At 36.5% G+C, this 27,885-nt stretch overlaps 1 protein-coding gene across 4 annotated transcripts in view; it reads left to right on the forward strand.

Annotated features, from left to right (window-relative positions):
* CDK17 (cyclin dependent kinase 17) overlaps nt 1-27,885 on the forward strand; it is a 96,793-nt gene that overhangs the window by 45,776 nt on the left and 23,132 nt on the right. For all 4 annotated transcript variants that reach the window (XM_056341754.1, XM_056341757.1, XM_056341755.1 and 1 more), the window contains 2 exons: nt 6,946-7,110; nt 13,418-13,551. In XM_056341754.1, coding sequence (XP_056197729.1) covers nt 6,946-7,110; nt 13,418-13,551 — 299 coding nt within the window. The remainder of the gene's footprint in view (nt 1-6,945; nt 7,111-13,417; nt 13,552-27,885) is intronic.

Consider the following 27,885-nt stretch of genomic DNA (forward strand, 5'->3'; position numbering starts at 1 on the left):
TTCTCTTTTGCAGGGGAAGGACCTAAACCACTTTTTTGGTAGCAGCAGTGAATTGTGTCAGGCTTGCTGTTGCACGGAAAGTTCATCCTTACTTAGAGTATGGAGCATGCCTGGGTTCAGTCTCCATTATATACCCAAATCAGAGATCATAAATGTTGTCTCTGATATCTGTCTTATTTTGATTAGAAAAAACTCCTCTTGTGTACTTTATATAAAATTAAAACATGTATTTATGTATTTGTATGGTTTCCATGTCCAGAATGGATAGTAGTTACTGCAAGAAAATGTATTGTTCAGAGTTATTCAGCTCTATCAGAGATGCTTGATTTAAGAGAAAATGTCACCATGTATGACAGGTGATTTTGATTCTTTATTAAAGCTAGCTGAAGCAAATACCATTCCAAAATTTAGGCAGTGAAATATGAAAGCCAGCTTGGTCTTTTTGTCACATTATAGGGATACTCACGGGACATAATATCACACATTCAACTACCTCTTTTCCTTATGTATTCATGAAATGTGTTTTAAAATGCATTTACATTCCTAATGAAAACACTTTATTTCTTTAATCCACCAGCTGACTGATGTGTGACAGTATGTCAGTTGCTGAGGCCTTGCGTAGAAATGCCAGGCAATTCTGCAGGCTCTCTGGAGCTCAGATTAAGTAAATCTAGCACAGGAGAGAAGGTGGTATTATGGCTCTTTGTTAAGATAGATGGACAAAGAAAAGGAATATTGGGGATTTATTGAAAAATTGCTTACCTTGGGAATAATTTCAGGTCAGGGTTTGTGGTTAATTTAAATGGCACTTAGAGGAGACATCTTTATAACATCATAAAATACTTGGTTTTAACTAATTCATCAGACAGACTTCTTGGTTATATAGGCTATTGTTCTACTTGACTCGGCAGTTCTCATAATTAGGAAATAAAAAAATCAGTTCCACTTAGGTTCAAGCATAAATTTCTGTCACTTCACAATTGAAAGATTTCAGCACCTCATTTGAGTTACTTTCAGTTCTTATATATTAGTTAGCATTGGTGTTGGCATTATTTCCAAATTTAGCAAAGCAGTGGTACCTTACTGGGTACTGTATTTTCTTAAAATATATGTGTGCGTTCTAAAACAGATCAGCAACATGGTCTAGCAACTCTTACAACATTGGTAAGCCAGGCTGGTTGTATTGTAAACAGTATTTTCTTTGAATAATGCTGTTGTATTTATTTTGCATTATGCCAATAATAACGGACGTTTGAATGACAGGATGAGAGAAATACAAGAAAATTATCTACATGAAATAAACTGGCAGCTCGGCATTTGCCAAACTTGAAAATCAAGTAACACAACAGTGCATAGTCACTATACGTTGCCCAATTTTAAATCTCACTGAAGATGCATACGTAAGCAAGAGAACATGAACATGGCATTAAAAGAAAAAGTGTATGTTTGTGTGTATGTGTTACATAGATATAAAAAATAGTGGGACACATTTAAGAAGTGTTCAGGGGCATTGAAAAGAAAACTGGAGTGTTCATCCTGTACACTGGTAGAGTATTTATAAATATTCCCATTCAGAATGTTTGAGTTGACTTTTTTTAACATTTAAAGACTAGCTTTGCGTGATAGTTTAGTAGATTGCATAGGATCCGTAAGAATTGAAATGGCAGTGCTTGAGAGATGACTCAAAAATGAAGTGATTTTGTAGTCTATTAAAGAGAATATAGTAACAACTGACCAAATACAATTAAAAAAGAACCTCTGAGAAGTCTCTTTTTCAGCTTGCTTTCCATATTTACAAGTTTTACCAGTTTGACATTAGAGATTGTTGAGCAGGGTGAGGACAGAGAACTAGAGATAAATAGTTAACAAGGCCCTTACTGAAGCGGTTGGGCCAGCATGAGCCAACACAAGAGAACTTCCCAGATGCTGCAGAAGTCTTGTGCCATAAGGGTGGCTGGAGTTCTGCCTGTCTGTTCTCCAGTCTCTCAGGATGACATTTGAGGGCAAGTCTCAGATTAGAACCCAAAATATAACACCATTTCCCCAGAGTACTATACCGGTTTCTAGTTCAGAGACTTCCTGAACGAGGCAAGTCTCTGTGCAGTTCTCAACGCTGAGCAGATTTCTCGTTCAGTCTCCCCTTGAGTCTTGCAAGCTTCTGATAGTTGTAACATCCTGTGGTGAGGAGTTTCTATAGACTGCATGGTGTGAAGAACCACTTCCATGTGCACCCTGCCACGGCTGGCTTTTTCAGTGACCCTCACTCTTGTGCTGGAGGAGGTAGGTGATGCATGCAGTTGCTCCTAGGTGCCCTATTCGTCCCTCCTACAAGTCTGTGGGTCGTATCGTACTTCTGCAGTTTTAATCTATTTAAGAGAAGATGACCAGAACTGTGCCTGGTACTCAAAATGCAGTAGATCCATATGCTTTCATAGTGATTTTCTGGTGGTTTTCTACTCCCCTCTTGATTTCTATAATTCATTTTGTCTGTGGCTGAATATTAAACCAATAGCACCATGAAATACCTACTGTACTACTGGAATCATCTCCATGTCAGCTAAGCCTTTGAGTGGTTACTGAATTATATTTACCAAGTACAGCGACACTAACATAAGTGTTAGTGAGTTTTGTATAGGGAAACATTTTTTTAAAGACAAACCAAACCTATAATCACAGAAATAAAATTACAAGAAGCAGTTCATATACACATGTAGTAAAGGCATTTAACTTTTACAGTCTGACTCATCTTACTCAAGACCAAATAGTTGCACTAAATTCACACCTTAAAAACTGCAGCGTTACCCTTTAAATCTAGTGATTCAGGGCATTAATAATCCTGAAAAAAAATTAATTCTTTAAGTCAGTTAAATGAAACTAACTTTGGAAGAAGTACTTAAGGACCTTCAGACAGAGAGAGTTAAATACTTTTTTCAAAAGCACTTTCTTTAAATCTTGTGTCGTAAATGCACAAAAATAAAGTCTTGTAAATTCATTTGCAGCAAGAGTTTGCTTGATCATTTTCAGTATTTGTTCCAGCTCTTAGCCGTTATTGTCACATTGCAGGGAGGAGGCAGCACACAATGCAAATTCATGTGAATGTTTCTTTAAAAGTTTCTAGTGTAGGACAATGTAAACTTAACTGTATAGAACAAAAATACTTTTCCAGACTGTAAGCCTATATGTTATACCATCATAAAATGCCATATGATTGCTCCTTTTTGTAAATTAACATGTACTAGGATTTTTAAAAACATTTGTAAGCAAGTACTATTAATACTTCTCTTACTCAGAAGTATACTCGTAATCTGAGAGTTTTTGTAACCTTCATTTCATTGTCTGACAGTAGTTAGGCCTGTCCTACTACACGACCTAAATTATTGTTGCTAAATTTTATAATGGGCTCCATAATTTAGAACAGCACTTACGACAGTGCAGAAAGGTAATAGGTGCCTATGATAGCAAAAGTTATTTCTGTAAAATCGAATTGTATTATGTCAACCATTTGTCTTTCATTTTTATATAAATATGCTGTTTACTTATTAATGTGCTCTGTGATTATCCTTATATTTGAGCTGAACTTTTCATGTGTTGGGATATTTTAGGAATTTTGTTTTAAACTGTAAAATATGTGCAAATCAACCTGTACCACAAGGAAAACAAATCTTTTAAACAATGATCTCTGTTCATGACACCGTCATGTTAGTGATTAACATAAAAATTAATCTCTTATTTAGTTACGCAGTGTATTCCTAAAAGTTCGCCTTTTTTAAATGCTACACAGTTCATGGAGATTAATTTTAGCATGAGTAGACAAAAGCCATAACATATGTCAACTGTGCTCAGTGAATGCACCAACAGTCCACATGTGTGTATACACTTCAGTGTGGGTAGTGGTACTGGAGTCCTCAGCGACTGCGAACGTGAAGAGGCGGTTGTGGGTGGCTGGGGTGGCTGAGGCGTGTGCTGTCACACTCACAGAGTTTTGCTTTCAGCTCTGTGGCCCTGCCCCTTTCCTGTGCTGCTTCTGGTGCTTCTCTGACCACTGTTGAGATGCATGCTGGCATCTTCACTTTCTTATTAGGATGAGAAAAATAATGTTTACTTTGATGTAGAATTTGCTTTTTAGTGTGTGAGACAATAATCTTGCCATGGTAGATGCATTTTCAGTTACCAAGCGTCAGTCTGTCCGAGCACTTTGCTCAGGATTTAAGTTACCCTCCAGAGTTGTAAGGCTATTGACACTAGTGGTGGAGTTAAAATACTTGAGTGATTTTTAGCAGTACGTTTCCATACTCACAAAAAACCCCAACCCTGACAACTTCTTCCAAGATTCATTATTAGAGCTTCAAAACAAAATGAAAAACTGAGGGACTTTGGCTTTGCTTGATGTAGCAGGGCTCGGTCAAAGGGAGCAAGTTTTTACTTCCCCGGGTTTCCCAGAAAAAAGCATCTCTTCAAGTTGGCTCTCCTTTTTAATAAATTAGTTTTAGAAACAGTTAAAATTATGCAAAGTTACATGCTTAATATATATTATTTAGTGCTTATATAAGGAATATAAATGAAGTAATAATTTAAAAATTATGCAAACTAGCCACCAACACCTACCAGGCATCATAGTAATAACTGGTAACTCTCAAAAGAACAAATTATGTACTCATTGGATATTTCAATTTTCAGTGTTAACATTCATTTGTTCAGCGCTGTGTGTAAACTCAGTGTGAGGTTTTTAGTCTAGAAAATAGATCAAATTGAAATTAAAGATCAATAAGAAAGTTGAAAAGCAGAAAGCAGATTTTAATATATAAAAAGCAAAACCAGTAAGTTGTGCTGTACGTGAACCTGTTTCCTGTCATGTGGAAGTAGCAATAGATCCCATTTAAAAATTGATGAGGAATTTTCTGCCTGCTGCCCTAGGGTATAAATCTGCTGTTGGAGACACACAAGGAAGCTGATACCATTCTTAAATCAAACGGGATGATGCAATCTGTTAGAAACAGAGATAAGTATTTGGGACAGAAATGTGCAGATTTTTGAAGGTGAAGACATTGATCATACTTCATGAACATTTACATGGATGTATGGTGTATTTTTCTTTGTGTTCACCCACTTTGAAGCTGTGGTTATGAAGGATGCTAATTGAAAGATGCAGGCAGGTTCTTAACGGTGCTGATGTGTGCTTTCACATTCTGTTTTTTTCCTGAAGCATTTTTTTGCCTTTATTTTTTTCCTGCAGCATCTGAGTTAGTGGTGGGGGGTTTTTGTCTTACTGTGTTTTTCATGTTTATATATGCAAAAATTCCTTGCATAAATTTTTTTTTAAATCGCTGGCCTGTCCCTGGGTAGCTCGCTCTGTATATTTCTGTCTCTTTGCTTCAGACCAATCATCATAATATATCCAAAAGGGTTTTTGGTACATGTGGGGAGGGAGCGTGTTCCCTTTAGGATCTTGTTTTCCTTAGGTTATTAGGTATTTGTTGCTGTTCTTTTCCTTACCCCTTGACATTCTGCTTTCCATAAAATAAATTCTCCCTAGCTATATATTCTTCTTACCTTATTTTGGAAGGGAAAGTGAACTTTTTGGGGTCCCTGCATTTGCGAATAGTAAGTAGAGCTGGTGAAATAGCATCCCAGACTGCTCCCTGTCCCAGTCGGTGTGAGTGAAGTTCTAAGCAGATCCTGGCTGTGTTACACCCTGGGAGCAGTGGCTCCAGAAATGCCTCAGGAGGTGCTACTCTGTTCAGTAGCACTTGTGTGGCAGTTGTTCAGTGCATGGCTGCTGTCTTTTCTGTCTTCCAAATAATACCAAACAATACATATCTGTAATGTTGATAAGAATCAAATGATGGAATAATAAAATTACTTTAATCTAATGTGTTCTTTGGGCATATCTTCTGGTGGTTTTCCTAGTACAGGGACAGTACTTCCATGTAGCTGCTGGGTGACTCTGACCCCTGAGGTTTTTTTCTGTAGTAAGAGTATTACTGCTTTAGTTTCTTGTATGAATGACTTCATCAGTGGTTCTGATGTCTGGTTTTGTGACAGTGAATATAAGCTGACGTTTATTCTGCTTCTTGTTGGAGTAAAAAATCCTGTGTTTTTTGAGTTAAACTGCTTCTAGTACCATGGCAATCCTCAAGTGCTAGTCCATGTGTGCAGAGCCAGTTGCTAAGAGACACGAACACTCAATTTCTCTGTAATTTGCATATAAGATTGTAAAATTTCTAATGTTACATCCTTTTTAGGAAGTGTTTATCAATAATAAAACCATGACTGTAATTTTTTAAAAAATATTGTCTGAGTACAGTGAACTGTTTTAAACACAATCCAATGAAAAACCAAAATAACTCATTGAATACTTAATTATTCTGATATCCTTTAATAACCCTAATTATGGCATGACAGCTCTGGTGGGTAAAGACAGGTATGTTTCCTGTAAGGACTTCCAGTAGAGAGGTCTTGCTACTAGTGACCCACAAGAATTTTGAGAGGGAGAGTATTTCTAAAGGCTTGTGGTTGTATTTGCTCATCATGTGAGCTGATCTAACAGCTGGTCTGTTTAAATTATAGTAAAGATGAAACATTGTGTGATATAGACAGTTCATTAATTAGAAGAGAATTATGCTGATATTGAAAGTTATGTTCTGGTTTTATTCACATTGTTAGACTGTATTTTCTGATCTAGCAGCAGAGTGACAGAATTTAATAAAATTAAATTTGGATATTACTTAATGCCATGTTTTGTATTAATCTGTTAATAGAGAAGTGGCAGTATTATGATGGTCTACTGTTAGAATCTTACCAGAGTGGTGATTTCCTGTCTAGTAACTGGTTTTTTTTCTTTTTTTCCTTTTTTTTTTCTTTTTTTTTTTTTTTTCCCCTTCTGGCATGTTCCTGACGCTCCTACTTGCTTTTGGGAATGAATATTTTGATCCCTGTGAATTGTAGAGCCTATTGTGAAGAATGGCAGGCCTCCAACGTCTCACAGCATGCACTCATTTCTCCACCAATACACAGGATCTTTCAAGAAGCCCCCTTTACGGAGACCCCATAGCGTCATAGGGGGCAGCCTCGGCTCTTTCATGGCAATGCCCAGAAATGGGAGCAGATTAGGTAATTTACTACATTGTTTGTTTAAGTTCATTTTTATGTGAAGATTGTCTGTATTGATTCTTAGCAAGAGATGTGGTTATTCTAATGCTTTAATAAATCTCTGGGAATGCAGTAATCTTTTCCTGCTGTTGTTAGAGAAACCTGTTTTTAAGGTAGTGAATGTCTTAAATGAAAAAAGGTTTTCAGGAGGAATGCAATTACAAGAACACACAGAAGTCACCCGTGAATTTCTGACAAGTTGCAAAGCTACAAAAGTTACAAAATATTCTTTGTTAATACTTTGCAAGAAACCTGTATGTCCATCTCAGTTAAGCATTGGTGAGAACTACCATAAATTGAACATGATAAAAACAGAGGATAATCGTCCTGTTTGTGGAAATTAAAAAGAACTGCTATATTACTTAGACTTCTGATTATCATGAGAAAAAAATCTCCTTTTTTCAGTGATAAATTAAGGCAACTTAACTATAATTAGCTTTTTATTGTGGTTCTGTGGGGAAAAAAAATTACAATTTTTTTTTCTTTTCCTTCAAGTAATCTGTCATGTTGTTGCCTGCAGTCACCATTAAAGTTTTACCCTGCTTTTATGTTATTTTAAATTATGCTTAATCAATTGATAGTAGAAAATGAAAGTCACAGTTTAATTAGATTTTTATGAATTTTTCGATCTGCTGCTCTCCTTTACAAGTGTGTGATAAACTGCTTTCCTTCAAGATTAAGCTATAAGTCTTCAAGATAGTAGTCAAACCACTTAAATCCTCCTCTGCTGTAATATCACTCGTCATGTTCAGAACCTTGCCTTTTTATTGTTTCTGCTACCATTCAAACTGAAAAAATAATTGTCCTCTTGAATGGACTTTAGCAGCTGTTATCACAGAAGAAGACAGGTTAGTGTGCACAGTTTGACTACGGTAGCAATTTCTGATTTCCCTCAAGTCCTATATACTTTTTTTTTCTTTTTTACCTAGCCAGGCTTTGCTTAAGTTGCCAATAATCTAACAGGAAGACAAAAGTAATTGTGCACTTGAATCTCAGTTTAGGGATATTTAGTCTTTTATGGATTATTTGACAAATCAGATGTATATAAACTGTACAGGAGCAGCAGAGATGTATACTCTTGTATAAACATTCTAAAGCACTTTAAAAATGTAAATTTACCAATAACTAACTTCTCTTCAAAATTTAACTGACCTTCAAATCAGCTTTGCAAAACAAAAATTGGTATACAGTTTTCGGTTTCTTTTAGTGATTTTCAAGTTTTCCCAAAACATTTTTCACCTGAAAAAAATACTAACAGGTAAGTATTGCAGAAGAATGCCATTAGTTTTATTTTTCGCAGGTGATCAAGTTTATGGGTGGTCAAGTGTTTAAATAGCACTCACAATTTTAATGTGTAGTCTGTAGGAAGTGTTTTAATAACATGTTTTAAATAGCAACAGATTCTTGTAGAATTTGTAATTCTGTTGAAGACGTATGGAATAGATCCTACTGACTGTACATGTGAATATGTTGAATACCTCTTTTTGCTTTGGATGCAGTGATGCTATTAATTATGCTGGTGGGTTTTTTACTCCTCATTTGATAAAAATTTAAGCTACTTGTACATACTATCCAGTGGTAGAAAATACACAAGTACAAGCATAATTACTAATGTTCTTTAGGCCCCTTCACATCTTCCCTCCTTTTGTGCCTGCCATATGAGAATGGTTGTTACTCAGCAGGATGCTGAGGTTTTCTCTGTTGGGGTAATGACATCAGAAATTAAATGTTCAAATAAGCTACACTACATGAGACTTTTTATTTTCTCTGCTTTCTTCATTCATCCTCTTTCTTTCCACTTTTTCCTGTATTCTAGTGGTGGAAAAATGCTATCAGAGATATATCCTTGTAATACCACAAAATGCTGGCAGTTAAAGGATGGTTATGTGGTTAAAAACCAGGTTAAAATCAGACCTCTTAAAGGTCTTTTGCTTTTGAATGAGATTACTAATATAAAATTTGGTTGAGAAGCCTCGGAGGGTTTTGGAGATTTGTTTGCTTTCTGAATGCTGAACATGAGTTCCTACTGTTGTGGTAACATGTAAAATCCCCAAATACTTCTAAAATAGTTTCTACTTGGAAACATCTCTGTTAGCTTTAGGTTTTAAAAAATGTTTTGTAAAGACAAAAATTCTGAACTGATCTCTAAAAAGTGTGCCTTTGTTTACTTTTTTGTAGTAATTTTTAATTTAGTATTCAGTTATCGTGATGATTTTAAATAACATAGATGATTCTCATGCCAAATTGTGAATCAGCCATGCCACTGATGCAAACAGAGGTCAAGCTGAGTTTTTTTTAGCTCACGTGTATCTATACAGCTTCTAAAGTCTTGCCAGAAGCATTTAACTGCTGCAGTCCATGATGGAGCCAGAGCTAATAAACCCTTTTTGGACCTGACCTGGCTGAATGTAGGGCCAACTTAGTTGTCCTTGTTCCAGATTTGTGTTACTGGAAACACTGGAGAAGCATTTGGAATGTGAAAAGCCAACTGAAGCTGGCCCACCTGATGAACCCCAGTAGCAGCCAGGGCAGAATTCATCCCTGCTTCTGGCAGTGGTGTTGGTATAGTTGTGGAGAAGTTTTGTTTCTTTGTCATAAATATTGGAATATTGAAAGCTGTATGGAAGCATCATTCCTTTCGCAGTTTGGTAATGTTGACGGCAAAGGCTATTTCTCACTATAGCCTTCCTCAGCTCGAATTGTTATTTATGAAACTAATCATAAAATGTAGCCACTTCAGAGAAAAGTAAGCTTTGGAAAAGTGCACCTTGGAAAGAATCCAATATGCAAGTCACATGATTATTTTTGTAATAATTTGAAATAAGATGGAAAGATCGTGCAGTCTGACTCACTACTGACTAATTAGTGGATGTTATTTTAGCTCACTTGGAGGAGTTCTCATTTGCTGCACTGTAGGTCCCCTGTATGAATTTCTTCTGTGGTGCATTCCTCACAGCTGAACTAAGGACAGCTTTTTCTTTTAAATGTACTTCCATAGTTTTCCTTTTGTATTGTAGTCATCTACAGCTTTTCATTACATGGTCATACCAGATATTTAATTAGATATGTAGAGTACGTTCAAATAAACATCTGTGTAAGAGAACAGCTGGGGTATTCAGTGAAAGCAATTCAATAAATTATTGAACCATTAAAATCTCTGAAGACCATGCAAGCTGACTTTGGTGCAGGTGAACATACCCGTAGAAAAGTGTAGAGAAATTAAGGAAATATTTGCATGATTTTCATCATTGCTTAATCAAATATTATCATCATGCATCTGTGTAAAATGATTAAAATTACTAGGTTAATGCCTTTTTCCTGGGTTTGTGCTACTAAAATAATGAACATCAGGGTCTACTAATGCCTTTTAATTGAATAAAATAAAAGGACACATTTATATTAGATGATAACACAGTCAGTGTTTTTTTAAAACCTTAGCAGTATCTCTGTTTAGAATACAATTAAAACATCTGCAAACCCTTGTAGATAGGAGCATTTGGGTATTTAGCCCATCAGAAATTCAGGCATGTGTTTAATGGTAGATTTTTGGATGCTACAGTCAGTATCCTGCTTAAACCCATTTGGTTATGGGTGCATAGCTTGTCCAGAATTGCCAGAATTAGTCATATCACAGTAGTATTCAAAATAGACAGACCATCATCTTATTTAAGTCCGAAACGCTAAATTTTTAGATCTGGGTGGTATAGACCCGCTTCGTCTTCACATTCCTGATTATAAAGAGCACAATCTCCTTGTGCCTCAAATGTGTGGGCTTGTGTTACTAGTTTCTTAGTTGTGTATTATTGCATAGGTGGTCGTCTTAGTAGAAGAATTACCTTTGTCAAGTCGAATATTCTTTGTAGTTTTGAGTGTTGCATTTCGAAGTGTCATTTTTTTATAGTAATTTCATAATATGTACGCTTTTGTGAATTGAACACAATAAGTATGATGGTATCAATCACATGATTAATGTCACTTTTTAAAGAAGAAATTGGGTAATTGCTTCATGGCCTAAAATACGATCATTTCATCAGTTTTATTTTTGAGGTTGCCCAGATAACTCTCTTGTCTAGCTTCAATAAAGAAAATAGACTCTGGGGCCCAATCAATGGGCTTATACTAAACCATGAGGATAAATAGATTGGGGAGCAATTGTCAGTAGCTGTTACACTTAATTTTACAAACAGAATCTCAAGAGCTGTAATAGCTAAAAATGGATTACATAATCTCTCAGAAAAATATTTTAAAAGAGAATCTTTATGAAATAACTGATACGGTGAATGTGCTGTTTACCAGATACAACAATGCTGGCAGAACAGCTTCGCTGCAAACAGTGTTTTCAGTATAATGGTTTTATATGACTAAAAATAACTTCTACAGTTCGATAGAGATTTTTAAAAAGACAGCTATCAAGTCACTACAGCGAATCAGAGTTTTCTTAGAGACTTGGCAAAAAAAGAGTCACGTTCTGTCTGCTTGGCTTAAGGTTAAGGCTGATCTTTAGGGACCACTTCCTGAAAATCTTTTTCTCTGGTTCAGACTACTGTGCCTGTAGAAGCATTGAAGAGTATTTACCTCATTTAAACCAGAAGATTGCTGGTTACTATGCCAGGCGTGCAGCTTATTTTTTTCTTGTTCAGTCCAAATCTGAGCATGATTTGCAGGGAAAATTTTGGTGCAATGTGGATTTTTAATGGAAATCCAATATAGATCTGCATTTCTGCTGGAAGATTTGCTTTGTGCATGAGATACCTGCTTAGTTTGTGTGTTTGATTACAGTACTTTGAATTAAAATACATGATGCTAATACCTTATGAGTTAATATTTTTATATCCATTCTGGTTTCCGTAAAAGGAAATTATTTGTACTGAGGAAGAATTGGATCCTTTGAAGTCTACGTGATTCTATGTGAGCTGAACTAGACAAACATTTTAGAAGATGTGCTGATAACCAAACATTGGCCTAAAGGCTTTGTTTTTCTAGAAAGTCCAGCTTTCTTGCTTGTTGATAAAATTTGTATGTTCTCTTTTGTTTTTTATTTTATTGCTGTAATGCTGTGCAAATGTTAAATACTTTCAGGTGTGTTGGTAGTAAGGCTGAATTGAGCTCTGTATGTTTTGCTAATATTAACATTTTTAATGGGTAGAGTTCTGGGAGTTTTAGTTGTTCCTCGGGTTCTCTTTTGCCCTGTACAAGATAATGCTTAGTACCAAAGATCAGGAGGGCAGGGAAACTGGTGTCTTTTGAAGCACCTCCTTTATATGTATAAGTATTCAATCTCTCCAGTAATTTGGAGTTCAAATATTTAGAGGTAATGATGAAGCATTACTTGCAGTGAATTGCTTGTATGACCAGTTTCCTGTTGTGTGTCCTTTTGCAAGTCACTTGGCTCTTTATGCTATTAATGACCCCACCTTGATCCTCTCTTCATTTATTATGGTGGTCGTGTTCCAAAGTCTGGAAGATCCTGTGGTGCTTAAAAGTAATGTATATACATAAGATCCATAAACTCTTGTGTGTGGATGAAGCTAAAGGATTGTGTTAAAGTACCAGTTTCAGTTGACTTGAAGATCTTGCAGCATCATATAACTCAGGCAGCCTGTTGCCAAATTCTTCCACAAGGTCACAAATTTCATTTAATTGCTCTAAATACCAGGTCTTCTGTTGAATCCACTTGTATGTTGTAGGTCTCTATTTAAATGGTCAGAATATATCCTCTTCTTCCACATGTGCACACTGCTGGTTTTTATATCTGAAGTTTCCATATTTGGCATTTGTGAAAATAATACCTATATCTTTCAGGGTTCTTTTAAGCTTTCTGAAGATAACATTTAGGTTGCTAACATCAGGTAGTCTGATTTGAAAATGTTAAATATTTTCAGTAATGTTTTTAGCCTAGAGCAGCTAAAAGAGGAGAGGTAGTGAGGGATTTTGGGAACTGAAGCAGTGAAGGGAAGGTGGTTTATAGGCATTAAAATTAGGGTTGGACTGCCTGTCTTTTGTGTTGGGAAACTAAGTTCTGTTGCAAACCAAATAAGAAAAATAATGATAAGTATGTATATGTACGTATATGTGTATGTATAAAGTAACCCTGTTCATTTTGTGATTCCTGAGCCATAAAAAGTGTATCAAGACTACCCTGACTGTGATGAGTCTTCGACTCCACCATATAACCCAATACATAGTAATGAAACAGTTGTTATCCATCTGTACGAAAGAGATATTTGGTGGAATACTGATGAACTGTTTTCATTTCTTTGGATTAAAGATATTGTTCATGAAAATCTGAAAATGGGGTCAGATGGTGAAAGTGACCAAGCTTCTGGAACGTCATCAGATGAAGTTCAGTCTCCCACAGGTGTTTGTCTCAGAAACCGGATACATAGACGAATCTCAATGGAGGTAATTTACTTTTCACATAAGGATCATCTAAGTTGACCGGAGTTGGAGGGCCCTTTAATTGATTGTTATAATTGATTGCCTTCTCAATTGACTGTAACTGTTCTGGCATATATTTCATGCAGAGAGCATTATTTTATTATTACTTAAATTCTGTCTTCCTTTGTTACACAGAAATCAGATCGTTATCTTGCCTTGCTTATGAGCTGTTAATTTTGAAAATCTATATACATTTTGAAACTTGATTTTGTGGGAAGAATTTAAGTGTAGCCTTTGAGTATCTTTCTGCCACATTCTGTGCAATTCACTGAGTATATTCAAGAAGATACACTGTTTAGACACTTTTTAACTTAAGACTGTTTTCTAATCTTTATAACTAATGCTACAGCACTGATGGCCCGGACTGCTTCAGCCTTTCCCTCTCTTCCTGTTTTTTAAAGAACGGAACTTTACAGGATGGTAAACAAAAGGAGGAAAAGTACCATATGAATAACTGTGCACATAATTTCCTTTATTTATGAGTCTTATTATGAATACTTGCCACCCTTGTGCTTGCTTTGCTGTCATTTCCTTTGGCGAAGAAAACCAGAATGCTTCCCTGTGTGAGTGTATAAAAATTACAGTTATAATGATGCCTTTGTTACAGAAGCGTGTAAAATTTTAGTGTTGCTGCTTTATAGCATACATACCAATATGCGTAGTTTGTAGGATTTTAAATCTTCATTCAAAGCCTGATATCAAATACAGGGTTGGGGAAACAGATCTGGTTAAGTTACAGTAGGGTGTACATGCCAAAAATATTTTATTTGTGAGGCGTTCCGTTATGCTTGGAATTCCAAGACTCCAAGCATGTAATACTGATATGATTTCAGGAACTTTCGAATTAGCTGTATTATTTCTATCATTTCTTGCACCTGGGGGGTTTTGTCTTCAAATTCTTAAATGTGTATGTTAATCTCAGGTTTGGTCTAAAGACTGTTAAACCATTTACTTGAGAGAACTAAGGTAGGTCTATTGATTTATGCAGGATGATTAAATTAAGAGGGAAAAAAAGTCACTGTGAGTACTTGCACATCACAATGTATGCAGGAGAAAATAAATATCAAGGAAATTACTTAAAAGTGTTATTTACCTTTTGTTTATTGTCTGTTTGCATTTTGAAATGTGCATTTAGAAGGAAAGAAATAAGAAAATTACTGATATATAATCAATAAACTGAAATTGAAATGCGTCAAGTCTTGCAGAGACAAAACTGACTTTTGAATTTAAAGAATGCTGTCATTGAGAGTTTTTTGGTTGACTTAAGTTTATTTTTTAGAAGTGCTTTGTAGCAGAGTAGGTGGGGTTTTTACCTAGTTGTGCATTCCAGAGGAAAAAAAATATTAACAATCTTTGTGCCTCTGGTTAAAATACTTTTCTCATCATAATCTTTCAGCTGACTCTTTCATTGCCTAAGTGAAAAGGCCTTAAGTGATTACATCATCTGCCTGTCTTTGCCGCCTCCTGTTTTTCCCATGGGTCATTTTCTGTCAGTTATGACAGATGAATAGAATTCTCAAATGCTAATTTTCTATTAATTTCTGTGAAAAAACTCAGCTTCGAGAGAGATTGCTAATGTGTCCACTGCTAGGAAAGATGCAGCCTTTATTAAACACCAGAGTATCCACATAAGAGTTAAACATCAAGATGTACATCCATAGAAAACCAAGTTTTACTGGTTTTGCTGTCTGTGGAATGGGATCACTTGCTTCCTTGGCCTTTGAGGCAACCAAGTAAAGGTTTCCTCTTGTACCACATCTTGCCTGCAAGCCTTAGGAAATTTGTGCCATGGAGCTGGCTCGTTCAATAGTAGTAATTTGATTATTATAAAGTGGAAGAAACAATCTTTGTTGTGAATTAAATTTCTGTTATTTCAGTTCTGTTTTGCTGGTTTGTGGGGATCTGTCATCTCTAGACATCACTGGGTAGCCTTGAAGCCATGTTCCCTTTATAGTCATTGAGGGTGAGTTATAACTGTATGCTCTACATACAGGTTGGAGTAAATTAATAAGTGTGTGATAGTATGTTTTTGCTGTAGTCTGCTGAACTCATTAGTCATACTTGAAATCCTTGATAGAATGTGTTTGATTGAATATACAAAGTTGGATAAACTCAATAAAGCAGTACTGCTTGTTCTTCTGCATTAAGATGAATGTACCTGCTACACTACGACTATATCCTTTTTTGTGTTTAGTTTGGCCAATATTCATTGGATTTGTAATATTCTAGTACATAATTTCTCAGTTAATATTTGTTTCTCTGCTGAATTGACAGAAGTTCTAATTTGTTTTGAAGGTAAATAATCAGGTAAAACTGAAATCTTGGAACGGTCCTTTTTACTTGTAAGAATTTTGCATATATACACAAATTTTTCATGCTCAGCTTGAATTTGCTGTAGAATTTTGAAAATTAGCATCCCATCAGAAAAAAACCCAACCAGTTTTTTTAAAATGCTTGCTAAAACATGCATACCGTAATCAAAGTGCTAATTACTGAATATTAGTATTCCTGAGCTGTTTTGTGCATTACAGTACACATTTTGATTCTTAGTGTCCATCTCCACTGCAGTGAATCATATAAAAAAGTTGCTTTCTCTGTAATTTTTAAGTAATTTAGAGCTATAGATAAAATTATAACATGGTCAAAGAGCAGATTCTCTTGTCCAGAGTATATGAAAGATTTTATTGGGAAAGAAAACTTGGATCTTTCTATAATTTTCATATATAGATATGCTGGAAGATAGAGAAGTGCAAAATAGACAGTGGACATGCAACTGGAAAGTGTTTGTTGTAGCAGAATCTCCATAGTAATAGAACATTGAAATTTCATCACCTTAAGTTGATCTGGTTTAGACAGGAAATCATCAGACTGCGATGTAAGCTAAATGTGAAGCATTTTAGGTACAAAGTGATGATACTGCAATGAGAAAGAATCCTGCTCCACATTGGAAAATCAGGTGGGGTGAAAACTTTACATCCACAGTAGCAGCCACGGAGATACCAGCATTCAATCCGTCACAGACACACACAGACACCCCCACCCCCACCCCCCAAATGACATAGAATTTAGGCCAGCATGACTGTTACAGACAGGGAGATGATATGCATTGGCCTCTGAATTTGACAGCACTGCAGTTGTGGGGTTAGATTATTTTTTTAAAATGAATGTTCATTGTTATCATGTGCTTTGAAAACAAAGAGAACATACCAGAATCTTGTTGTGTTGCCTAGATAAAGTTTATGCTGCCTGTAATCCACAGGCTACAAATGGTACATAAAGCAGTTGCTTCCCCACCCCCCTTTCCTTCCCCTCATTCAGGAACTGTACTGACAGTAGGTGTAAGCATCTATTGTGTGAGGAATTTGGCTTCAAACAGCTGTTAGGTTTTAATTAAAATGTCTACTAATCTCATGCTAATGTTGATGATTACTTAGTAAATTAGTAGAACTATTTATCAAAACAGATGTATAGAATAAATTCTTTCAAGTGCCAGAAGTAACACAACCTAAGAATGAATACATGTGGGTATGTATTTTAAGTGTAGGTGCTTCTATCACGTAACAAGAAGCACTTCTCTGGATTATGGAGTTACAGTTTAAAGCATTTCCACTTTGATTTGCTGGAAAAGAAGACATGGGCAGTAATGCATTAATATAAATTCATGTTTCAAGCCGTAAGTGTTCACTGGGGATCCAGTGCCCATGCACTAGATAGTGAATGCTTCATTAAGAACTGTGGTGGGTAAAAAATAGGGAGATACAGTCTGTGCAAATTGAAACATCTGTTTCCCTTTCCCAGAAGTCCAAGGTCTGTAAGCTGTCTTTGCATGTGAACTGGCAAAGGGCCATAACCCACTGTTCACCAGCCTGTTTCACAGATACTTTATCCTGAGAAACAGTTCTTACCCATCAGACTGTCACATCAGTGGCAGGAGTGTGTTCCAGATCGGGCTGCTCCTGCCATACTGCTATAGGGTATGATTCTTCCCGGGAGGATTAGCTGCAGGATTAGTGGTTTTAGTTGAACAGAAAGAAATGCAAAGTGATCCTGTAGTCAAGTGTGTGTTCTATCGGTCACGTTCTGAAAGAAAGAACAGAGATGAAAAATAAGTTTTTGGTGAGCTCCACGCTTTGCCAGAGGTGTGACTAGTTCAGGGGTCTTGACGCAGCCTGAGTGACTTGATCTGCTCCTCTTAGGTTCAGCTGGGAAGTGTACCTTCTCCAGTGAAAAACCTGTAAAATTAATTGATGTTTCAGCTGACACTGCTAAGGTTTTCTGTTTGTAGATTCAGATTAGAATGTGGTTTGTAGGTCCCCATTCACATGTGCGCTCTTGGCTCTGTTCAGTTGTTTAAGATCTTGAACAGCAGACTGGATGGCAATACAGTATTTTTTCTCTTGTCATTAGTTTTGGAAGCAGGAAGCACTGTATCAAAGACAGCCTGAGCATTCAGCTCTGCATCTCTTGCCATTCAAGATCCCCAGTATCCTTGCCCTTGGGTCCCCAGTAGGCATTACTACATGCCTTCTCTGAGGAGAGGTGGTTCCTTCCCCTTTCCCTCTGTCCTTGGCAGCTGTATAACTCTTCCTGCCTTATTTACTGGGTTTTGTCAAATTTCCTTCTCTGCACCTGAGAAATGTGTAGCTTTTCTTCTGATTGTCTCTTCTGTGAATCCAAACATGTGGCTGTTTGTCAGAAGATTTCAGTACTAGACAGAAAAAAACTGAGGCTGAATAAAATCAAGACTTTTTTGATTTTCAGTGGTTGCTGTATTATTATTATTATTCAGTCATGCTTGGCAGCTGTCTCAACCTTTTGCAAGGCTACGCTAAAAAAATATGCTATTATTTTTGTAAATTCCTGCTTTCAAGTTCACATGAAGCTTGATATTTTCAAAATCCCTCTTCTAAAAGACAAGTGCATGTTCTAAATTACTAGTACAGTTTTGACAAAACAAATGGACCTCCTTTTGATATATTTGATTAGTAAACTTCCAACTACAGAAGAAAACTGCAATTAGAAAAGTAGTTTCCACTTGGATAACAGACAGGCTCTGATCTGCCTTTTACTACATTTTCTAGGGGTAATTGTCTGTTACCACCAGTTGATGCTTTTTTGCCCTTCTGTTAGGAACCTTTGTAATCTTGATGCTAAAGCTCTTGTATTCCACTTGGAAATGCTGCTTCCCTTAGAAAAATTACTGCAGTAGCCAATGCCTGTTCTATAAGGATGCAATACCTGCTTTTTTATTTCTGCTTTTTCATAACTTGGTTTCTCTTTTAAGCTCTATTTAAGAGTAGTCTGCTATTATATTGGATGTGTTCAGCCATCTACAAAACATATCTCTATTAATCACTGAAACGCAGCAGATGAGAAGTCAGTATTGGGGTGCAGTTTCATGCCCTGGACTCCAGCCTCACTGTGCTGTCCAGGAAGGTCAGGTTTCTAGTTTCCATTTTAAGGAGGTTGGTTTATTTTGAATTAGCCAGTTTCTTCATGGGACTTTCCCTTTGGTACTTACAGCTTTCTGTTGATGTGAATGGTTTGTGTTGGCAATTAACATCACACAGAACTCTTTTAAGGGTCCAAGTTTGCATTTTTGCAGTGGTATGGTCTGGTTTGTTTCTCATGGTATTTTTTCTGGTTGCTCTCCACCTCATTTTTGTAAGCTGATAAACTTATGCTACCTTTCTCTCTTGGGCAGTTTCTCTTAGTACTGTGTTACAGAAAGTGATGAAAATATGCAGAAATCTATGTTTAAAAATTAGGAAGATGAGGCTCTATTAGTGTCTTTTACTGCTCAGCACCTACTACTGAGTGAAACGGCTGTCAGACCCTGGATGTCAGCAGGGTTTATGTTAAGGCTAATACTGCGGAGTAGTATCTTGTGAGGTGATAATTTAGCCAGGCAAATAAAATCAGATGTGATCTTTTGATGGTTATTACTATTTGTCTTATTCCTCCTTATACTCTCTGAGTTCACTTCTTTATGAGTTCTGTGAGATGCAATAAAATAATAACAAAACAAAGAATTTTTAAGGATTTGTGGCCTAATTTTTCCACAGTTTTGCTATGTGTTTATACACTTGATAAAAATGAAGTAATCCTTGCTCCTTTGTCAGATTTTTCAGAACTGGTTTCATGTCACCCATGATTTGTTTTGGTTTAGTTTCATTGGTTTTGAGTAGAAGCTCCTAGAATGTAGTTTCTGAATACTGTATTTGAGCTGAACAGTTTCCGCCTTTCACCTTAAAAACTGCTGGAGTAAGTGAATAGTAAAGCTGGAGTAAGTAAGTAAATAAAAAACAGCTTGTGGGTTTGTTTTTTTTAAAGAATGAAATTGCAGTTTTTATTCAGCTAGTCTGTAAGCAGCATGTCCATTAAATTCTTGTTAAAAGTATTTTGAAGACAAAATAGTTCAGAATTCATATTTTTGACTCCTTATATGAAAAAAGTCCTGTTGACCTATAGTTCTAATTTTGTGGGTTTGAAAATACCAATTGTTAAAATATTACTGACAAGATAATTAGAAGATTTCTTTTCATAATTTTTTTTATTGTGCTAAAGAAAATAAAAGTTATCTGCTTGTAATTCTGGTTTCTGTGCTTTTAAAAAAATTACTCTATATTTTTGAATGGCCGTAGCTATTGTACATATGGGCAATAACTTGCTTGATGGTAGTAGAATATGCTGGGAAAACATGACTCTGTGTCCCAAAATAGAGATTAAACCTTAACCTTAGAATCTTAATAATATCAGTGTTTCACTTAATACATTTTGTCCTTGTCTTTTCCTAGCATCTCCACATCAAATCTGACAAACATTATGATGGGGAGGGGCAGAAATCATGCAATATCTGTGGTCATTGGTATTTCTTCTGGGTCTGAAATAGCCTGTGGAATCAATTTCATGCTAAAATGCCTAAAGTACTTGGTGTATTTGATTTGATTAGCATATTGGAGAAAAACCTCTTGATTTAATTGATTAATATTTTCGGTCATTTATGTCCCAAATATACAAAACCACTTGATTTAGTGCTCAAAATTGATGCTTTTTTAAATTGTGTTGCATTTCAATAGACTGACTGAAAACCAGCATGTATTTATGGAGTGAGAGGTAGCAGTGATCCTTTGTAGGTGGATTTTAAGTTTATATTTTCAATACTGCTTCCAACAGAAGAAAATGTTCTTTGATGACCCTTTGCTCAAATTAAACAGTATATAATTGATTAATTGGGATGTAATGTTTTCAGTAAAGTAACAACAACATTGAAGTATAAAGGAAAGATGTAGTATTCAGTATACCATTCTGCAGAAGGTAGAAAAAAAATGTACTTTCTGCATCACAATGAAATGTTACACCTGTCAGTTGAGTGTGGGAATGCTGATGGTTTTATGTACCTATAAGGAAAACTGGTATAGGTAACTCATCCCAGCTGTTAAAATAGTCTTTTTGGTTACAGTAATTGAGGCTTATTTATAAAGGTATTAAAATAGCATGCTGCAAGCATGCTATAGGTTTCTTTTGATGGAAGTTGTATGCTGGTGTTTTGCTTCTACAGGAGGTCTACAGGGCTGTAACCAAACAACAGAGTTCTCCATAAATATATTCTCTGATTTGGGCTTGGGTTTCTTCTGTTTGCTTTTGGCTCTAGCGGTCTTGTTTTATGTCATAATTCTGTAGAGGATCCAGTTGGCTTCAACTGTGCTCTGTCATTTGACAAAAACGTGCTGAAATTTGGTAAGGCAACCTTCAGAAAAAACTCCACATGGTCTTTGATACTAAAATGGTACAGAAGGTACATATGCATCTAAGATTGTCTATTAGAATGTTTGAATTCTCATTGGCCATAAGCAGATGTTTTCCAATTGATTTGTTTGCTTTGTGTGTCAGGAAGTAGGACATAATATATACATTTTTATTTAAAATATACAAGGAAAGAATACTCTTAAGAAGTGGAATATTTTTTTTACAGTAAGCATGTCATGAAGTTGGAACTGTGTTGCATAGAGGGTTATATGATGTAGCATTTTAGATCTGACAGCATTCTCCAGTGAACAAAAGCACTGTGACTTATTAGTGAGCAGCTTGTGGTTGCAGCTGACAAGTCTCACTGGTGCTCGCTGAAACTGGTGAGAAGGCTAATTCAGACTGATGCTTTCACAAGAGAGCAAATGGTTTTCATTTGATCTGTAGTGGATTGTTTGGGCTGGCAACTGATGTCTGTAGACTTAGAAGAACAATTATTTTTCTTTGTGAGGCTGTAACAAAATTTTATGGATGGAATTCAACAATATTAACTCTTAAAAGATAATATAAAATTTCAGGGAGAGGGGGAGCGCTTGTTGTCTGCTGCTATATAGTAAGTACATACCTTAAGTAATGGTTGGTCTGGAAATGTAACTCATCAATAAACTGAAGAACCAAAACAGCTGGGCAGTACAATGTGTGTCATCCACTGACTACCTGCTCCTGACAGAGCCAGCTTCCCTCTCCTCTTGGCTCCTAAACTTGCATCAGCAGATAATTACTTGCTTTGTTTTGAAGGAGTATTTTTCTGCCAGTTGACTTTCTTGTACCACATCACTGTGTTGTTAACTTAGAGCCCATTCTCCTCCAAAAAGCAATGGGAACATCTGGCCACAGGCAATGAAAGACGGGAGGTAGTCAGCTGTTAGATGAGCTAAATGAAACATTCAAGGAATAGTGAACTGAGGCTGATGCTGTCATCAGAATGAGGCTGATGCTGTCCTGGTTTTCCCTTCCAGTTTTTCTGGATGATTCGTTTGGTATTACAGGATTGCCCTTTTTTTTTTTCTTTTTTTTTTTTCTTTGTCTCCTACTGCTCCGCTGGCAGAAGCCCAAATCTTTCTTCTCTTCCTGCAGTTGAGTGCAGTAGCAGCCTGAAACAGCCTAGCAGTTGAAAGTTCAATGGCATTTGTAGCCCAATAGATTCAAGACAGATTTATTGTTACTGCAGCAAAAAAAATTGGCACCTTTGTTAAAGGATAAAAATAAAAGTAATCTCAGTTTTTCTGCTTTTTGTAGCATAGTGAGAACTGTACTCAGGGAGACCTTGAAATCCTTCTCTGGGGCAGTTGTCTGGTTACTTATTTTTAATTATTGTTTGACAATAATTAAAAATATTCTGTTTTGTGAAAATAGTAGTGTTTATTGTCTAAATGTGCTATGTAAGTCAAAGATGTAATGACTTGAGTCATTAGAAGACAGACTAAAAAGTGTGAATATTTCAAATTGCATCTTTTTAGAGCAGTATTAACATGTAGAGTTCAAACATCCTATATCCTGATTTAGAATAATCTTTATTTCATTTCAGTTAAATTTACGGAAGTGTGTAGTAAGTCTTGTAAAAAAATAAATGGTGAGTTAAAGAAAAATGGTTGTTGATTTTTAATACCTGATTTGAAGTGTGAAAAGTTAACAGTGTTGCTTTCATGGTTCATTCTGTGGAAAAATATACTTTTTTGACAGGTTTTGAGAAGTGAAAATTGATCTGTTGGCCAGGAATGAGACTTTCTAAAGTATCATGCTATGGCAGTAAAGAATATTATATGGGCCAAGTCAAGCAATTGGCAAGAGGAATAGCTGGTGAGTTTGTATCGTGGAGTATAAGAGATGAGAAAAGGGCAGGAAACAAAGAATAGAGTTGTTTGAGAGTCAGCTCTGAAAAACAGAATGTGGTAACAAAATTCTAGTATTAAACTCTTGTGAATGGTTTACTGTGGGTGGCAAGTCAAGAAGCTGATGCTTGCAACAGTATTTTGGGCCATCTGAAAGGGGACCAGAAGTAAAGAAATAAAAAATGTTGGGATTTTTGGTTTTTTACTTCCAAGTATGTGTGAAAAACAGGAGGTGTTTTTTTTTTATTTGGAAGAAATATTTGTTTACATGTAATGTTAAATTACGCAGCTCACAGGACCTGCAGGATTAAAATTGAAACACCTGCCTCCTTTTCTTGTGCCCAAGCATAAGTAGTCAGTGGTAGACAGAACATCCACATCAAGTTACAGCAACGCGCTTGGATGCTAACCAGATGGAAGAAAAGGCTCGACAAAGCAAGGCTTTTCACAGAACATTTGCTGTAGCTAGCATTAGAAATAGATGGTAAAGATAATCATGCTTTGGGGTAGTTTATCTGTACAGAAAACAAAGTGATATTAGTGTCACAAGTGCTTACATGTTTATCTGCTATCAAGCAGAGCAGGACAAATGTGATTCTTATTTCAGGCACGTTATAAAAATAGTATGTATTTCTCTGCCAGTAATACCAGTAGTAAAGCAACACTGAGAATAAGCATTGCACGTGAGGGTAGAAAATGTGCTTTTCAATTGTAGAAGGAGGGGGAAAATGCCGCAAGCATTTTGGTTACACTAGCAAAGCAAATGGTGCCTGAATATGTTCTCCAGAATATTTTCTGGAACTGGATCAAAAAATAGCTCATTAAGCCACATATGGTTAACTGTAGGCATTTGAGCATTTAACAGTACTGCATTTACTGAACACTAATGTATTTTGTTGCAAGTTCACTAGGGATAACCATAAAAGAATCGAACTAGAAAATGTAACAAATTGACAAGAACTTTTTCATAAATTAAGTTTAATTTAGAAAAATAAATCTTAAGTGACATACAAGAAAATACTATCATTTTAATTTTCTAAAAAAGATAATTTGTTTTACCTGCAGTACTTTGTCCATGAAGGCTAAGGTTTTGCATTCCAGTAAACCTTTGCTTGTTAAAAGTTACAAAGGAGTGCACCCAGGTTCCTTCTGCATAGTTGAGGGTCTGTGTACACCACTTACACACCTGTAATGTTTAGAAAAGGATATATAACATAGGGAGTTACTCTAATTTACTATCTATAAAAATGAATCAAAAATTTGAAAGGTTCATAAAGGGATGCAAAATTAGTGTTAAAAATGAACATGTAACTGGAGTATTGACTCAAAATCTTACCTGTCAAAAATTAAAGAGCATAGGGAAAATTATCAATCCTGTCATGAATTTGACGTGCTTCCTTATTACTACTATTCTTTAAACAGCACTGTAGCAGGATTGTGTAACAGCCCACATTTTTAACAGCCTTCTAAAAAATTCCATTATAAAAGATTTCTTGGGTTTAGTAATTTTCATTGATTTAAGGTGTGTTTTTCTGTTTTCTGAGAAATGCTAACATGTCATTAGATTCAGTTGGACATTGAAATTATTGTGGACAAAGTCCTCTGTTCAGAATGTGTCTTTTTCATTGTTTCACAGAATTCCACAGAGGTATGAGAGAATTAGAAATTCTTAAAAATCACTGTTTCCTACTGTTGCTTGCTCTCCTGCCTGACATCATGCCAAAGTAGCAGTAAGCCATGGGGTTCCCAAGAGCAGGCTTTGCTACTACTAAAGCAGCAATAGCAAGATTGCAGTGGGATGGACGCAGTAGCAGCATGAGGGAGCAGAGCTGGCAGTTGCCATGTGGGCTTCGTATGCGAAGGCCAGCCTCTCCATAAAGGCTGTTGGCACCAGTGGGGGAATGGATTGCTTCCCCTGGACTCGACAGCTGACCCAAACTGGCCAAAGGGCTATTCTGTACCATGTGATGATGTGCTTGGCAATAAAAGCTGGGGAGGAGGAGGAGGAAGGGGGGACAACTGTGGCTGTGGCGTTTGTCTTCCACTTCCTGAGCCGCTGCTGGGCACGCTAACGCCCAGCTTTCTGGGAGGCAGCTGGACACCTGCCTGCAGATGGGAAGGTGCAGATCAGTTCCTTTTTTCACTTTGCTTGGGCATGCAGCTTTTGCTTTCCCTATTAAGCTGTCATTAGCCCCACTCACAAGTCTCTTCACCATCCTTTCACCTTCTCTGCATCCCATGGGAGCAGGGAGCAAGTGCTCAGCTGGATGCCGCTTGGCTGTTGGCCGGGGTCAGCCCACAGTGGAGGGATAAGTCTCTTGCTATTGTTGGCTGAACGGGTGGGCTAAGTGTCAGCAAACTGCCTGGTCTCGAACACTGAAGCTCAAAACCGGTTGGTGTATGGTAGGGTTCCTGCTTTTCTTTTTAAGATAAACTCAGTTAAATTAACTGGGTTTTTCAACTGTGTCAAACTGATGTAATTTTAGTTTCCAGTTTTTCTGTTTAGCCACTAGGAAATGTTGTGCTTATTTCTCTCATGCATGTCTAATGAATCCCCTTTTGTGTTGCTGTATAGTATTTAATTATGATTGCTTTCTTTTCCCAAGAGGTGGTTGCTTCAATTATTGCAAAAACTGTGAGGAATTAAAGTGTTACAAGCAAAAAAACCCCATAATAATGTCTGTCTTTCAGGTATTTGGATTTGCACTGTAAACTATTTTCTTTAATTTTGCCTATTTTAGACAGGTAAAGAATATGTATGTGACTTTATATATGATCTTTCAAATATTGTTGTCATGAAGGGTTTCTAACTGGTAGGTAACAATTTTAATATATGGTTTTAAAAAAGAAGTCTTGACTTGGCTGACATTTCAACAGAGCCAGTATGCATGAGTATTGCAAGTAAGTAGTAGTGTAGATTATCAGGAGGAAAAAATCTATAAAGTACCTGCTGCAGTTTCCATTAAATCATTATGGTTTTCTCTCAGAAAAGAAACTTTCTTCAACTCTAACAAGTTAAGGAGAATGGATAGTGTTTTTATTTATTTACAACATGACAAAACTTTAGGCTTCCAGCATTAAATACTGATTTGGGGGGGACGGGGATGAGTGATTACTGCCTTGTTTTGTCCCTTATGTTACAAAGGTAAGTAGAGAAATTGTGTTAAAAAAAGATACTATGATTGTGAAAAAATTTTCTTCCTACTTTTCCCCTCAGGTTGTGGTATGGGTGGTTTTTTTTTGGTTGGTGGTTTATTTTCAGACAGACTTTGGGGGCGGGTGGGGATGAGGGTGGGTTTTGTATACTTAAAATAGACTGTTGTTTGTGGAGGTTTTCCCAAACTGGAATAGATTTTGACCTTACATCAGTAACTACTTACATTCAAACAGTATCTGTATTACGCACTGTGGAGCACTGTGTAGTACCAAATGTAAGTTTATAGCTTAAGCTCAGTTTGGAACTGAGGATATCACATGGATCTCTGAAGTCAGTCATGGGGAGTTTTGAAGTTGCCTATTGCAAAAATGGCAATAGGCAGAGTGTTTGAGAACGAAAGAAGGGGAATTCTGTAATAGAATTACAACTAGCTCCCATTATGTTTTCTGGTACCTAAAATACTGTTACTTCCCGTTTTTATGGTAGCTGAACTCCAGAGTAATGAATTCTTGGTAGGTGTAAAACATCTTAGACTTGTTTTGTTTCCCTTCCTCTGCATTTGAAAAGGAATGTGATTATTGATGGCAGGTGCTGTGCACGGTTAATGGCGTAGTTTTCAAATTGCCATCACAGCTTAAAGGCTGCTTTTCCTTCTTTCTTCCTACATACCCATCAACTCTGTATGCTTAGAAATGTTTCTTTGAGGCAGTGGAGCTAGGTGTGGGCTATGCCAAGGATGAGTGCTGTGGGAGGAGAGAAATTACAGATGGAGAGCTTTGGGGTGCAATTGACTTGGTATTTCGTGAGGCCTTTGAATTGTGGTCCCTATAGTATCCCTATAAACAGACTGTTAAAAGTACTTACTGTCAAACAAGCACTATGGGACAGTAAGAAGACAGCACTACAGCAGATTTCTATGCCATAAAGTTAATAGATAGGAGTAAGAGAAAGCTATTTTGCCACAGCGTATATAGGGTGTATATATGATATATCTATGATGATGATATCTGCTGTGTTCAGGAAATTATATTGAAAAACTCAGTTCAGTGCTCTTTTCTTCTGCTGTCTTGCAATTTGTCAAATATCTGCCTTATTTTATGTTCTTGAGCAACGGGAGAAAATCAGGATATTGCCCCACCTTTGACTTGGGATTGCAGTGGAACGGTGGAGTAGAGACTGGTGCTGGTCCTTCTCCTGCCAGCCCTGTCTCATTCCAGCAGTTGCACAGTTTCCGGCTGCAGTGAGATGACAAAGCTGCTTTCTTTAAGGCAACATGAAGCTCCTTCCTTTGTGCTCATCAGTTTTGATGAGCTACTTGAATTTTCTGAAGTATGCAATAAATTATAGGGTGATTTTGTAAATTTTTTTTCATAATTGGAAGCCATCTTCAGTAGGGGAGAGACATTTATCTTTTCAGATGATTTTAGCTTCACTGAATTTTAGTTGCCTATTACAAAAATGGCATTAGCAGAGCCTGTCAAAAATTAGGAAGATTCCTTA

Source organism: Falco biarmicus, chromosome 5 (assembly GCF_023638135.1).
Source record: "Falco biarmicus isolate bFalBia1 chromosome 5, bFalBia1.pri, whole genome shotgun sequence".
Taxonomy (NCBI): Eukaryota; Metazoa; Chordata; class Aves; order Falconiformes; family Falconidae; genus Falco; species Falco biarmicus.